Below are 14,357 nucleotides of genomic sequence, written 5' to 3' on the forward strand. Positions count from 1 at the left end.
TTGGTTGTGGCATGTCCTCGTTCCATGGTCTATCTCTTAGGCATCTGGTGATAAAGTTGCGTGGGTATCCGTTTTTGGCGAATACCTTGTATAGATGTTCCTCTTCATCTTTTCGCAGTTCTGGTGTACTGCAGTGTGTTGTGGCTCTTTTGAATAGTGTCCTGATGCAGCTTCGTTTGTGTGTGTTGGGGTGGTTACTTTCATAGTTTAGGACTTGGTCTGTGTGTGTTGGTTTCCTGTGTACCCTTGTGGTGAATTCTCCGTTGGGTGTTCTCTCTACTATCACGTCTAGGAATGGGAGTTGGCTATCCTTTTCCTCTTCTCTCGTGAATCGTATTCCTGTGAGTGTGGCGTTGATGATTCGGTGTGTTTTTTCTATTTCTGTGTTTTTGATGATTACAAAGGTGTCATCGACGTATCTGATCCAGAGTTTGGGTTGGATTTGTGGTAGGGCTGTATGTTCTAACCTTTGCATAACTGCCTCTGCTATGAGTCCCGAGATTGGTGATCCCATGGGTGTTCCGTTGATTGGTTCGTATATCTGATTGTTGAATGTAAAGTGTGTGGTGAGGCACAGGTCTAGTAGTTTAAGTATGCCGTCCTTGTTGATAGGTTCGGCCTCCTGTGTTCTGTTGTGTATGTCCAGTAGGTTGGCTATTGTTTCTCTGGCTAGGGTTTTGTCAATTGATGTGAACAGTGCCGTCACGTCGAATGATACCATGGTTTCTTCTTTGTCTATGTGTGTATTCCTGATGATGTCCAAGAATTCCTGTGTTGATTGTATGGAGTGTTTGGATCCGCTGACTAGGTGTTTCAGTTTTTGTTGTAGTTCTTTGGCCAGTTTGTATGCTGGTGTCCCTGGTAGTGATACTATGGGTCTGAGTGGGATGTCTGGTTTGTGTACTTTGGGTAGTCCGTAGAATCTGGGGGTGTTGTTGCTTTCAGGTTTCATTCTTTGCTGGTCCGCTTTGGTTATCTGTCCGTTTTTTTGTAGATTCCTAAAAAAGGTGTCCTGGCTCTTACGTCTATATAGAATATACTTTATTATCATGTGTACTCCAGTTCAGAAGTATAGTGAAAAGTCTTTACAATGGCTGCCTCTAATGGTACCATCTTAGATACAAGCACATATGTACAAATCTTGGATACGGAAGAGGAATAAAAGGGAAAGTAGTAGCATTACTTACACTGTCTAAAAATAAGTTAGAAATAAGATAGTTATCACATAGTTACAGTCCAGTAAAGAATTTCAGATTTACACTACATTGCAGCAGCTCAGCAAACACATGATCTGACTGCCTGTGTCAGGCCTCAGTCCAACAACAGTCCTGCTCAGCTCCAGGCTTCCAGTCTGCTCTGCACCAGCACTCAGCTACACCAAGATAACTTGCTTTGCTCCAGGACTCCCTTTTCCCCTCACGCTGCTCCAGGACTGCTAAAAAGAGGGGGACCAAAAAAAAACAGGCAGAGCAGAGAAGCTCCAGGTGGAGCATCCTACTCTGCCACCATCTTGCTATCTATACTTGAGCTTAGGTTTCATTCTTTGGGTTGGTGAATTATTACAGAAAGTTCACACATCATCTGGCCTCCATCCTGGCACCATTACATCTGCTATTGAAAAAGGCTCAGCTTTGGAAGTCGCCTTGTAGCCAAGATGTAGTCTTTAGGGAAGTGAAGAATCAGTTTTCGTTGTCTAATGTGTTGACACAGTACAATCCCAAATGAGATGTGGTGCTGACATGCAGTGCCTCCCCACATGGTATCATGGCAGTGTTGACTCACCAGTGGCCCAACAGAGAGAGAGAGGATCAATAGCATTTGCTTCCCAGACTTTGGTTGATGCCGAACAAAGATACACCCAAATAGAGAAGGAAGGTTTGGTGGTCATCTTTGGTGTAAGAAAGTTCCACCTTTATGGCTGTAAACTTATAATAGTAACAAACCACAAACCCCTGCTTGAGCCAATTAAAGAAGATAGGGTCATGCTACCCGTAGCTTCAGGTTGAATTCAGCAGTGGGCTTCTGTACTGAGTGCATACGATTACAATTCACCTCCCGTGGTTCTACCATTAGAACAGTCTGTTTTGGTTTTAAATTCTCTGGACATCTGTCAGACTATATAGACACCACAAAATCCCACCCTGGCAAAACTAAAACAGCTGATGGTGATGGCGGGAAAAAAAAGGGCCATCACAACCATAATTGAAATCTTTTTGGACTCAGCGAGACCAGATCACCGTCAATGCCAACATATTATGGGGAGCAAGAGTGATTGGCCCAAATAAAGGTCATAGCCACCAGATACGGGCTGAACTCCACCAAGTTCTTCCAGGAGTTTCCAAAATTAACATGTTGGCTAGACTTTATGTCCGGTGGCGAGGACTGGATGCTGACATAGCCATGTTGGTGGGGAGGTGCCCACAGTGCCAACAAGTAAAAAAACTAGCGCCAGCAGCTGCACATTATTTGTGGGAATGGTCAGGTAAACCCTGGACTTAGTTACATTGACTATACTGCCCTTTCCTGAGCTCTGTTTTAATCATCGTGGATACCAATTCAAAGTGGTTGGACTTGCTTAGAATTCATTTGTCAAACAGAAGAATGATTGAAAGTTGCAAGCATCTTTTGCAATATACAGACTCGTGTATTGGAAGCGTAGGCCGCAGACAACAGACCATTGTTTACCAATAGGGAAGTTGCATATTTCCTAAAGTCGAATGTGTTATGGACCAGGCCAGACCCCCTCTAAACATTGCAAGAAGTAGCCCTGACCCTAATGTTACTCATTGTTTTAAGCAGATGTAACACAGATATTCCAGGAACGATGCAGTTGGCCAACCCATATAATCTTGTAAGTAAATTCTGTTTTGTTTAAAACTGCCAAATGAAACAAACAAAAGAGAACAAAATACAGAATAACTTAACCTATCCAAAAACCCAACAGATTATCCCAACCTAATGATGCTATTTCAAATATTTGCAACAATCCCCATAAAAACCCCTTGGCACAAAAGGTAAAAATCACAGCCTCTTTCAGGAGAGGTCAGGGAGAGAGAGAAGTGGATCAGCATTGACCTGTTTCTTTGGGTTCAGCAGCTTTTACAATTGCCTGACGATTTTCAGGGAATAGCCAGACCAAATCAAACCAAAGAAAAGCTGAGCTGGGAAAATTGGCCACTCCCCTTTCCTTGTACAAGTATTTTTTTAAAAAGCCTTTTGCCTCAGACAGTATCTGATCAGTTTATGATCAAACTGGCCCTAAAACCCATCCAATCCCAGACTTTTCAGAGTCTACGTCTTTTACAACTCTCTGGGGGGGACGGGGGGGGGGGACGCGGTGAAGCCAAGAAGACCATAACCTTGTTAAAGGAGCAGCATCATCACAAATGGCATTCAGCATGCAAAGACAGCTCCATACCATCCATCGTACAATGGTCTGGTGGAAACAGCAGTTCAAATGTTGAATGCAGGCTTAAAAAAACAGCCTACAGCTTCACTCAATACCAAATTGTCCCAGGTCTTGTTTGATTACAGGCCCACACTTCAAGCAACTACAAAGATAGCTCCAGCAGAGTTGTGAATGGGGAGAAGACTCCACACATTAGGTTAAACCTAATCTTCCCAGATCTAGGAGGAAGGGTGAAATGGGATTCAGAAGCACAAATGCAAGATACAAGACTCCTTTTAGTGAGAGAGGCAGTTTACTTCAGGGGATGAGGTTTGGTGTCAAAACCATGGGAATGCACAAGATGCTTGGCTGATGTGAGGTCAGTCCTGTGATGTATAACCTTCAGCAGAAGAGGCGGTCCTGTACAAGCACGTGGACCACATGAAAACTGAAATCTGAAGCCTGAAAATATGGCAGGAGTAAAACATAACCGGCCCCTCAGAACATCTGACAAGGTTGTCAGAACCAGAGTGTTCTCCCCTTTTGCAGAGCATTGAAGAAACCACTGAGGACAAAATGGGCATGGCAGATGTCACCACCTCAAGATGAATTTCAGCCAAGATGCTTCAGGCGTAAGAAGTAAGCTTCAGTCTGGTACACCAAAACAGATTTGGAAGAATGAGACCAGAAGAAGCCACAGGAAAAAGAATGGATCCACGTGCTAGGACTTAGAGACAGAGGGATGTGATGATTGGAATGAGGTCAGTCAGGTTGACATCATGGAATATAAGTTCCCTGATTGGGCTGGTTCAATCAGGGAGTCCAGGGAGTCGTGGCTGACCAGTATAAACATGAGTGTTGTGGTTCTGTTAACTCTAGTAGCCAGTTCTGAGCTAGCTTGGTCTGTGTCACTTACAGTGACTTGGTGACAGGATAATCCAGACAGGATTCTGGATTTATCTCAGAATACACATGTCTTTTTACTGGTGGTTGTTATCAGTTTTTTTTAAAAACAGCAATGTGGACATAAGTGCCAAGGCCTGCATTTTACTGCTCATCCCAAATTACTCAAGATGGATGTAGTGAGCATTAGATTAGATTACCTACAGTGTGGAAACAGGCCCTTTGGGCCAACAAGTCCACACTGACTCGCTGAAGCGCAACCCACCCATACCTACACCTAACACTATGGGCAATTTAGCATGGCCAATTCACCTAACCTGCACATTTTTGGACTGTGGGAGGAAACCGGAGGAAACCCATGCAGACACGGGGAGAATGTGCAAACTCCACACAGTTAGTCGCCTGAGGCAGGAATTGAACCTGGGTCTCTGGCGCTGTGAGGCAAGCAGTGCTAACCACTGTGCCACCATGCCACCCACTTGAGCAATTACCTTAAATGCTGCAATGTGTGTGATATTATCACATCCACAATGTTAGTAGAGATGGTGTCTCAGGACCTATATTTAACTTAACGATGTTTCCAATTAAGGTGGCATATGCAGCAGACACCAGTGTTTCCATTCACTGGCTGGACATGTTTACCTGGGTGGCAAAAGTTAAGACTTTAGAATTTGCAATCATAGAAGCCTGGATAAGTTACTGCAGTTCAGTTTACACATAGTTGACACTGTAGCCACAGCTAGTAGTGAAGGGATGAATGTTTAAAGTGGTGGATGGGTTACTGATCATGCATGCTGCTTTCAAGTGGATGATGTCTCTAGCTTCTGGAGTTGTTGGAACCATCCAGACAATCAGATATTATTTCCGTATACTCCTGATTTGTTTTAGTTTTTGGATATTATCCACTTCTTGCAAGGAACGTTTCATTATCTAAAAAGCTATAAGTGGTTCAGAACACTCTGAAATTATCATTCTGAATTTATGATGGACAGAAAGTTAATGATAAAGCAACCAAGTTGTCTGAAATTAGGCACGACCTGAGCAATCCCCACAGCCTATTAACACAGCCCTCTAGCCAAGATGGTTGGCTTCCAACAATCTAATGTTTTGCCTTTAGGTTGATAAGACAGCACCAGATATTTTCCCTGTGGTTCCTAATTACTTCAACTTTACTCAGGACTCTGAATGCAACACTCAGTGAATGTTACCATGATGTCCACAACAATCAGTCTCCCTTCACAATGCAATTCAGCTCCTTACATCTGCAACAATAGGTAAATGAGATTTAGGTCAAGTTGGTTTTTCCCTGTTGGTTCTGCAACAAATGCCACAGCCTAGTCTGAAGGCTATGTCATTCATAACTTGAAGATTTACCATTGAGCAACTCATTAGGAGGGTATTTGAATTTCTCCGCTCTTGCTATCAGCGGTGCTTCTCCCATTTGGTATTCAACATGGAGAAGTAGTGGTTTATCAGCCAAGAGAGAAGCTAAGTATTAATCAGCAGGAGAATCCCTTACCATGATCCCTTGATGCTATAATTGTCAAATGGACCAGATCAGGCAAGGATGGTAACGGGCAACAGTGAACTAAGTGGGTTAATGATGATGATCTGGTAGTTTTAGTTTTGTTGATGCTTGCCTGATAGTTGCTTTTAATTCCAGAATTATTTAGTTATTCGTTTCCATAGCGGCCATAGTGGAATTTGAAATCATGGGTGAAAATTAGGTGGTGAGGGGCTTGCTCCTTGGAAGGAAAGATAAGGTTGTCAAGGAGAATACTGAGATACAGGCTATTAGACTAAATGGGATTGAGGTTCATAAGAAGGAGGTGTTAGCAATTTTGGAAAGTGTGAAAATAGCTAAGTCCCCTGGGTCAGATAAGATTTATCCTAGGATTCTTTGGGAAGCTTGGGAGCAGTTGCAGAACCTCTGGCCTTGAAGTTTATGTTGTCATTGTCTACAAGAATAGTACAAGAAGACTGAAAGATAGCAAATGTTGTCCCCTTGTTCAAGAAGAGGAGTAGAGACAACCCTGGTAACTATAGACCAGTGAGTCTTACTTCAGTTGTGGGTAAAGTGTTCGAATGGATTACACAAGAGAAGATTTATAATAATCTAGAAAGGAATAATTCGATTAGGGATAGTCAACATGGTTTTGTGAAGGGTAGGTCGTGTGTCACAAACCTTACTGAGTTCTTTGAGAAGGTTACCAAACAAGTAGATTAGGGTAAAGCGATTGATGTGGTGTGTATATAGATTTCAGTAAAGGGTTTGATATCCCAAATTCAATTATTCCTTTCTTGATTACTATAAAGCATTCCCCACAGTAGGCTATTGCAGAAAATACAGAGACATGGAATTGAGGGTAATTTAGTGGTTTGGATCAGAAATTGGCTAGCTGAAAGACAGAGGGGGGTGGTTGATGGGAAATGTTCATCCTGGAGTTCAGTTACTAGTAGTATACCACAAGTATCTGTTTTGGGGACCACTGCTGTTTGTCATTTTTATAAATGATCTAAATGAGGGGGTAGAAGGATGGGTTAGTAAATTTGCAGATGACACTAAGGTCGGTGGAGTTGTGGACAGTGCCAAAGAATGTTGCAGGCTACAGAGGGACATAGATAAGCTGCAGAGTTGGGCTGAGAGGTGGCAAATAGAGTTTAATGGAGAAAAGTGTGAGGTGATTCACTTTGGAAGGAGTAAGAGGAATACAGAGTACTGTGCTAATGGTAAGATTCTCGGTAGTGTTGAAGAGCAGAGAGATCTTGGTTTTCATGGACATAGATCCCTGAAAGTTGCCACCCAGCTTGATAGAGTTGTTAAAAAGGTGTATGATGTTTTAGGTTTCATTGGTAGAGTGATTAAATTTCGGAACCATGAGATCATGTTGCAACTGTACAAAACTCTTGTGTGACTGTATTGGGGTATTGCGTACAGTTCTGGTTGCCGCATTGCAGGAAAGATGTGGAAGTATTGGAAAGGGTGCAGAGGAGATTTACCAGAATGTTGCCTGGTATGGAGGGAAGTTCTTATGTGGAAAGGCTGAGGGACTTAAGATTGTTTTTGTTGGAGAGAAGTTTGAGAGGTGACTTAATAGAAACATACAAGATGATCATAGGATTAAATAGGCTCTTGCTGTCCACCCTTTCACCTCGGATGGTGATGGCTAGCCAGAGAGGACATAGTTTTAATTTGGGGGGTGATAGATATAGGACAGATGTCAGAGGTAGGTTCTTTACTCAGAGTAGTAAGGGCGTAGAATGCGCTGCCTACAACAGCAGTAGACTCGCCAACTTTAAGGACATTTAAATGGTCATTGGATAATATGGACGATAATGAAATAGTGTAGGTTAGATGGGCTTCCGATTGGTTTCACAGGTCAGCGCATTATCAAGGCTGAAGTGCCTGTACTGCGATGTAACATTCTATGCTCTCTGTTATGTTCTGAAGTACAAGTGGAGAGGAAAACCATAGTGATACTGTATTTTTGGAGATACTCCCAACGGACAAAAGGCAGTTTTCAAAGATTGTACCCACTTCTCTTCCTGCTCTTTTTAAAACTTAAAACACTTCCCTACCGTTAATGACACGCATTTTCACATGTACAGAGTAAAAAAAGTGTTTTTAATCAACCTGGTTGGACACATTGTGACATATCTCTGATGGGTAGGAACTTCCAGATCTTCTAGTATAGAGTTAAGAATGCAATCACAGCCTCAAGGCCTTAACCATCTGTGCTTATGCATATGCTCATCTAGTCCAAAACAATTTAAAATGCTTTATGGCATTCAATGCTATAAGCTTTATTTCTCAGCACTAGGACTTACAGGAAATTACCAAAATCTACCCTCATCAACCTTCACTTGTGTCTTTCTTTGAGTGCACAATCCCATTCCTCTATTTCCTCAAAATGTGACCTTAAATATAAATTGCTACCCTATTGTCTAAGTCTGTAAGTTAGCTCACTGAGCTTGGAGGTTTGTTTTCAGACGCTTCATCACCATACTTGGTAACATCATCAGTGAGAGTCTCTGGTGAAGTGCTGGTAGTATGACGCACCTCTCTATTTATAGGTCTTGTTTTCTTAAGCTGGGTGATCTCATTTCCAGTTCTTTTTTCAAAAGAAGGTAGATAGGATATAAGTCGATGTGTTTATTGATGGAGTTCTGGTTAGAATGCCACGCCTCTAAGAATTCTCATGCGTGTCTTTGTTTCACCTGCCCTAGGATGTGTGTGTTGTCCCAAAGTGGTGTGCTTCTTTATCTGTACATATAGAAACTAGTGATAGTGGGTCATGTCTTTTGGTGGCCAGTTGGTGTTTTTGTTTTTCTATTTTTTTTCTTTCTAATTCTGTGTAATTTGTTAAACTCCTGTTTCTCTTGTCAGAAAACTTGTAAGTTTATTTCCTAATGCCAAAGTTCCATTTGCCGACACGTATTGAGAACAAAAGTGCATTAGCACTGACACTCAGATATAGCACTTCCACTCTACTCTCTGGAAAGCAAAATCTGCTTACCCTAACTGATTTCCATCTACTAACCAAGGTCTAGACCTATTACTTATTACATCTTGCATTTCATACCCGAAATGTCCCTCTTTTCAAAAACTGTTTGACTTCTGCTTTGTGTTTTCTAGAGATGAGATATTCATTGTACACAAAAGTCCAATTATAGTCTCACATATTACTATTCTACACAAAGATGCACCACCTACATATCTATATATTAGTAAATCAGTGATAGATACAAAATTTTATTTCACAAGGCTTTTTCTCAAGGTACAAAATAGAAGTTGTTATAGAATCCCAACAGTGTGTAAACAGACTATTAGGCCCAACAAGTCCATACAGACCCATTACCCAACTCTATTCCCCCGATGAATGCACCTAGCACCTGAACATAATGGGCAATTTAGCCTGGCTAATCCACCTAACCTGGACATCTTTGGCCTGTAGGAGGAAACTAGAGCACCCAGAGGTAACCCACACAGACACAGGGAGAATGTGCAAACTCAACACAGACAGTTGCCCAAGGCTAGAATGGAACCCAGGCCCTGGTGCTGTGAGGCAGCAGTGCTAACCACAGTGTCACCATGCCACTAAAATAGACATGCCATACCTGGTAAAGATAAGGCAGTTGCACCATGTCTAACCCAGCAAACTGCCCTATATTCAATCTGAAATGCTCTACAATATTTGTATCCTTACCTGGCTGAAGAGAAACAAAATCATTTTATTTTTCATATTGTTGTCACGCTTCAATAAATAAATTCCACTGTGTAATATATATGAAACAGATAAACACCTTACCTTTTTGGTTAATGTATAAACTAACTGGTACAGCAAAGGGCTACAGTCGACTCTGAGTGTGTAGTTACCTGTGTAAAAGATGGAAAGATCAAGATTAAAAGGACATGAACAAAAAGGCGCAGTTAATCACAAATTGCAATTGTTCCAATGGAATGCTTACCTTTGCAAGTGCAGCAATACTTATGTTTTAATTGTTACAATGTCTATTGGTGTCATTATATGAGCATTTAAGTTATTTTATTGCAGTTCTTTTTTTTAAACAGTTCAAAGAACACTACAGTATAGACCTTCGCTGAATGACATCACACAGGCCTGTTCAACAAGCATCATGCAATTCACAAATTCACAAATTTTTCTTCAATTAGTTCTGTAATGAGAGCTCCATAATTAAGATGTTATCAAGATTGACAAAGGCCAACTTCAGATATGGATTTATTGATAAGACATTTAACAAGTTGTAATCCTCCTTAATTAGTAACTCCTTGCTGCCCAGTCAAAATATACCTCACTGGCAAATGCATGAGATGTAGTGAGTTGCACCCAACATCAAGAACCAGACTTCTCAAGAAATGCTGCCACAGAATTCAAGAGTCGTGAGATGATGTTGCAGCTCTACAGGACCTTGGTAAGGCCACATTTGGAGTACTGTGTGCAGTTCTAGTCGCCTCACTTTAGGAAAGATGTGGAAGCTTTGGAGAGGGTGCAGAGGAGATTTATCAGGCTGTTGCCTGGAATGGAGAATAGGTCGTACGAGGATACGTTGAGAGTGCTAGGCCTTTTCTCATTGGAACGGCGAAGGATGAGGGGTGACTTGATAAAGGTTTATAAGATGATTAGGGGAATAGATACAGTAGACAGTCAGAGACTTTTTCCCCCGGTACAACAGAGTGTTACAAGGAGGCATAGATTTAGGATGAAGGGTGGAAGGTATAGGGGGGATGTCAGGGGTAGGTTCTTTACCCAGAGAGTGGTGGGGGCATGGAATGCGCTGCCTGTGGGAGTGGCAGAGTCAGAATCATTGGTGACCTTTAAGTGGCAATTGGATAGGTACATGGATAGGTGCTTAAGCTAGGACAAATGTTCAGCACAACATCGTGAGCCCCTAAAAGATTCCATCCAATGTCTCTGGCACAAAATAAATGTATCTTGTGAAGTTTCAACACAGATATTCAAAGCAGAATCTTTGGATTGATATAGTTTAAGGAATGGAAGGAGGAGAGGTCACTGGTTGCTTGATTCTGCTCCACACTTCAGTGGAACCATAGAATCATAGAACCATGTTAACTCTCTGTTCCTTGATGGAAATGTCATTTTTATACAAGTTCCACCTAAATTCCAAGACAATGAATCTATCTTTGGTATGGAACAAGTCATTCTCATTTATTTCACTTCACCATATTGCATCAATGTAGGGTTAATAGGTCAAGGCAGACATCTGCTCAATGATGTCTGCTTCAAAAATTCATGAAAACTGCTTTGTCAAAATAAGGTTCTGTTAAAAAATCTGGTTGATCTATGTCTTTGTTTTCCCAACACTAAAGAAAGCAAACTTTATTAGATTCATCATGTTTACAACATTGGGGGAAGCCATTTGGCCCATAGTGTCTACACCACTTAGTAAAAATTGGATGACATTCAATTTTTCCGATAGGCTATGACAACACAATTGAATATCTAAACACTGCTTAAATCTTGAGAGTTTCTAACTCAATCATCCTTTCAGGCAGTGAGTTTGAGATTCCCACCATCCTCTAAGTGGTGTGCTCAACTCTTCTCTTACGTCCTGTCTTGCTTCTTGGTTATTGACCCCTCTACTATTGGAAAAAAGAGCCTTGCTATCCATACAATGTACAGAACATTACTGTGCAGTACAGGCCCTTTAGCCCTTGATGTTGCATAAACCTGCAAAATTAATCTGATACCCATTTAACCTACACCATTCCGTTATTATCCATATGTATGTCCAATGCCCATTTAAATGGCCTTAATGTCAGCAAATCTACTATTGTTGCAGGTAGGCCGTTCCACGTCCCGAATACTCTGAGTAAAGAAACTACGCCTAATATCTGTCCTAAATCTATTGCCCCTCAATTTAAAGCCAAGTCCCCTCTGTTTAGCCTTACCATCTGAGACAAAAAGGCTTCACTGTCCACCCTACCTAACCCTCTGATTCTCTTATACATCTCAATTAAGTCACCTCTCAACCTTTTTCTCTCCAACGAAACAGCCTCCATTCCCTCAGCTTTTCTCATAAGACTTTCCTTCCATACCAGGCAACATCCTAGTAAATCTCTTCTGAACCCTTTTCAAAGCTTCCACATCCTTCCTATAATGTGGTGACCAGAACTGCATGCAATACTCCAGGTGCGGCCTTACCAGCGTCTTGTACAGCTGAAGCATGACCTAGTGGCTCTGAAACTTAATTCCCCCTAACAATAAAAGCCAACTCACAATATGCCTTCTTAACACCCTATAAAACTGGCAACTTTCAGGGATTTATGCACGTGGACACAGATCTTCTGTTCATCTAAACTGCCAAGAATTTTATCATTAGCCCAGTACGCTACATTCCTGTTACTACTTCCTAAGTGAACTTCCTCACACTTTTCTGCATTAAACTCCATTTGCCACTTCTCAGCCCAGCTCTGCACATTATTTATGTCCTGTTGTAACCCGCAACATCCTTCAGCAATATCCACCACTCTGCCTACCTTAGGTGTCATCTGCAAATTTACTAACCCATCCTTCTACGCCCATCTCCAGGTCATTTATGAAAATGACAAACAGCAGTGGCCCCAAAACAGATCCTTGTGGCACACCACTGGTAACTGAGCTCCAGGATGAGTATATCCAATCAAGCACCATCCTCTGTCTTCTTAAAACTAGCCAACTTCTGATCCAAACCATTAAATCATCCTCAATCCCGTGCCTCCATATTTTGTGCAATAGCCTACCATGGGGAACCTTATCAAACACTTCACTGAAATCCATATACACCACATCAACTGCTTTATCCTCATCCGCCTGTACAGTCACCTTCTCAAAGAACTCAATAAGGTTAGTGAGACATGACCTACCCTTCACAAAACTGTGTTGACTATCCAGAATCAAATTATTCCTTTCCAGATGATTAGCTCTCATAACCCTTTCCAACACCTTACCTACAACCGAAGTATAGCTCACTGGCCTATAATTATTAGGGTTATTCCCACTCCCCTCCTTAAACAAAGGAATAACATTTGCTGTCCTCCAGTCTTCTGGCACTATTCCAGTTGACAATGACAAAGTTTGAAGCCAAAGGCTTTGCAATCTCCTCCCTGGTTTTCCAGAGAATCAAGGATAAATCCCGTTGGCCTCGGCTTCTCATTGATTTTCAGATTTTGCAAAATTGCTAAAACCTCCTCTTTGTTATCCTCAATCCCTTCTAATCGTGTAGCCTGTATCTTTGTACTTACTAACATTGCTCTTTTCCAATGTGAATACTGATGTAAAGTATTCATAAAGCACTTCCCCATGTCCTCAGATTTCACACACAACTTTGCACTACTATCTTGTCCCTACTAATCTTATAGCATTTAGAGAAATTGGCATATGAAGAGAGTGGTTTGTTTAGGACTATGTTTATGAGAACTTAGAAAAATGAGGGGACATCTCATAGCAACCAATAAAATTCTAATATGATGACTGTAAATGCAGGAGGTTGCTCCTGAATAGGAAGTCCACAGTCTAAGGTTACAGGGTAGACCATTTAGGATTGAGATGAGGAAAAATGTCTTCACCCAGAAAGTGACAAGCCAAGGAACAAAAAGCAGTTGAGGTCAAAACGATGATTTTTTTTATGGGAGGAGATAAATACAGTTCTTAGGGCTAAAGGGAACAAAGGGTTTGGGGCAGAAGTGGAAACAAAGTAGTGAATTGTATGATCAGTTATGTTCATAGCATATAGTGCAGCAGGCTTGAAGGGTTAAATGGTCTACTCCTGCTCCTATTTTCTATGCTTCTCTACATTGGTATAGGTCCCCTCTCAACTTTCACTGCTCCAAGGAAAAGAACTCTAGCCTGCCCAGTCAAGACAGCTCCTTACAAACCTCCTCTGCAACCTCGAGAAAACACGTCCTTCCTATGTTGTTGTGATCACAACTGTATGCTGTACTCCAGCTCTGGTCCCAAATTTTTTTTTGCAGTTCCAGTTTAAAATCTCTGCTCTTTCATTCTAAGCCTCAGTCAATAAAGGAAAGTAACCCATTGCCTTCTTAACGATCTTATCTACTCATCCTGCTGCCTTCAGGATCTGTGGATATGTACACCAAGGTCCCTCTGATCTTCAGTACTTTCAAGGATGCTACCATTCAGTGTGATCCTTTTCCTTGTTAGCACTGCTATACGCATTAACTTACACTCTTCCATTTGCCATTGCTCTGCCCAGCTGACTAGTCCACTGATATTCTCCTGAGGTTTATGGCTAAGTTCTCCCTATTGTGCCCAGTTTTCTGTCATCTGCAAGCTTCTTGATCATATCTCCTATACTTAAGTCCAAATCATTAATGTACATCACAAGCAACAAGAGCCTGAACGCAAAACCCAGCAGAATCTCATTGGAACCAAACTTCTACTCACCAAAATCTGTCTCTATCATCATCCTCTGCCTTCTGTCTCTTTCAATTTTGAATCCAATATGCCATTTTAACTTGTATCCCATGAATTATTACTTTCTTGACCAATCTGCCTTGATGGACCTTATCAACAGTCTTGCAAGT

At 41.6% G+C, this 14,357-nt stretch overlaps 1 protein-coding gene across 1 annotated transcript in view; it reads right to left on the reverse strand.

Annotated features, from left to right (window-relative positions):
• Positions 1-14,357, reverse strand: part of naalad2 (N-acetylated alpha-linked acidic dipeptidase 2) — a 144,898-nt gene that overhangs the window by 60,193 nt on the left and 70,348 nt on the right. The window contains exon 13 of the mRNA XM_060825962.1: positions 9,601-9,668. Within this exon, the coding sequence (XP_060681945.1) occupies positions 9,601-9,668 (68 nt within the window). The remainder of the gene's footprint in view (positions 1-9,600; positions 9,669-14,357) is intronic.

The sequence above is a fragment of the Hemiscyllium ocellatum genome, chromosome 6 (genome assembly GCF_020745735.1).
Source record: "Hemiscyllium ocellatum isolate sHemOce1 chromosome 6, sHemOce1.pat.X.cur, whole genome shotgun sequence".
Classification (NCBI taxonomy): domain Eukaryota; kingdom Metazoa; phylum Chordata; class Chondrichthyes; order Orectolobiformes; family Hemiscylliidae; genus Hemiscyllium; species Hemiscyllium ocellatum.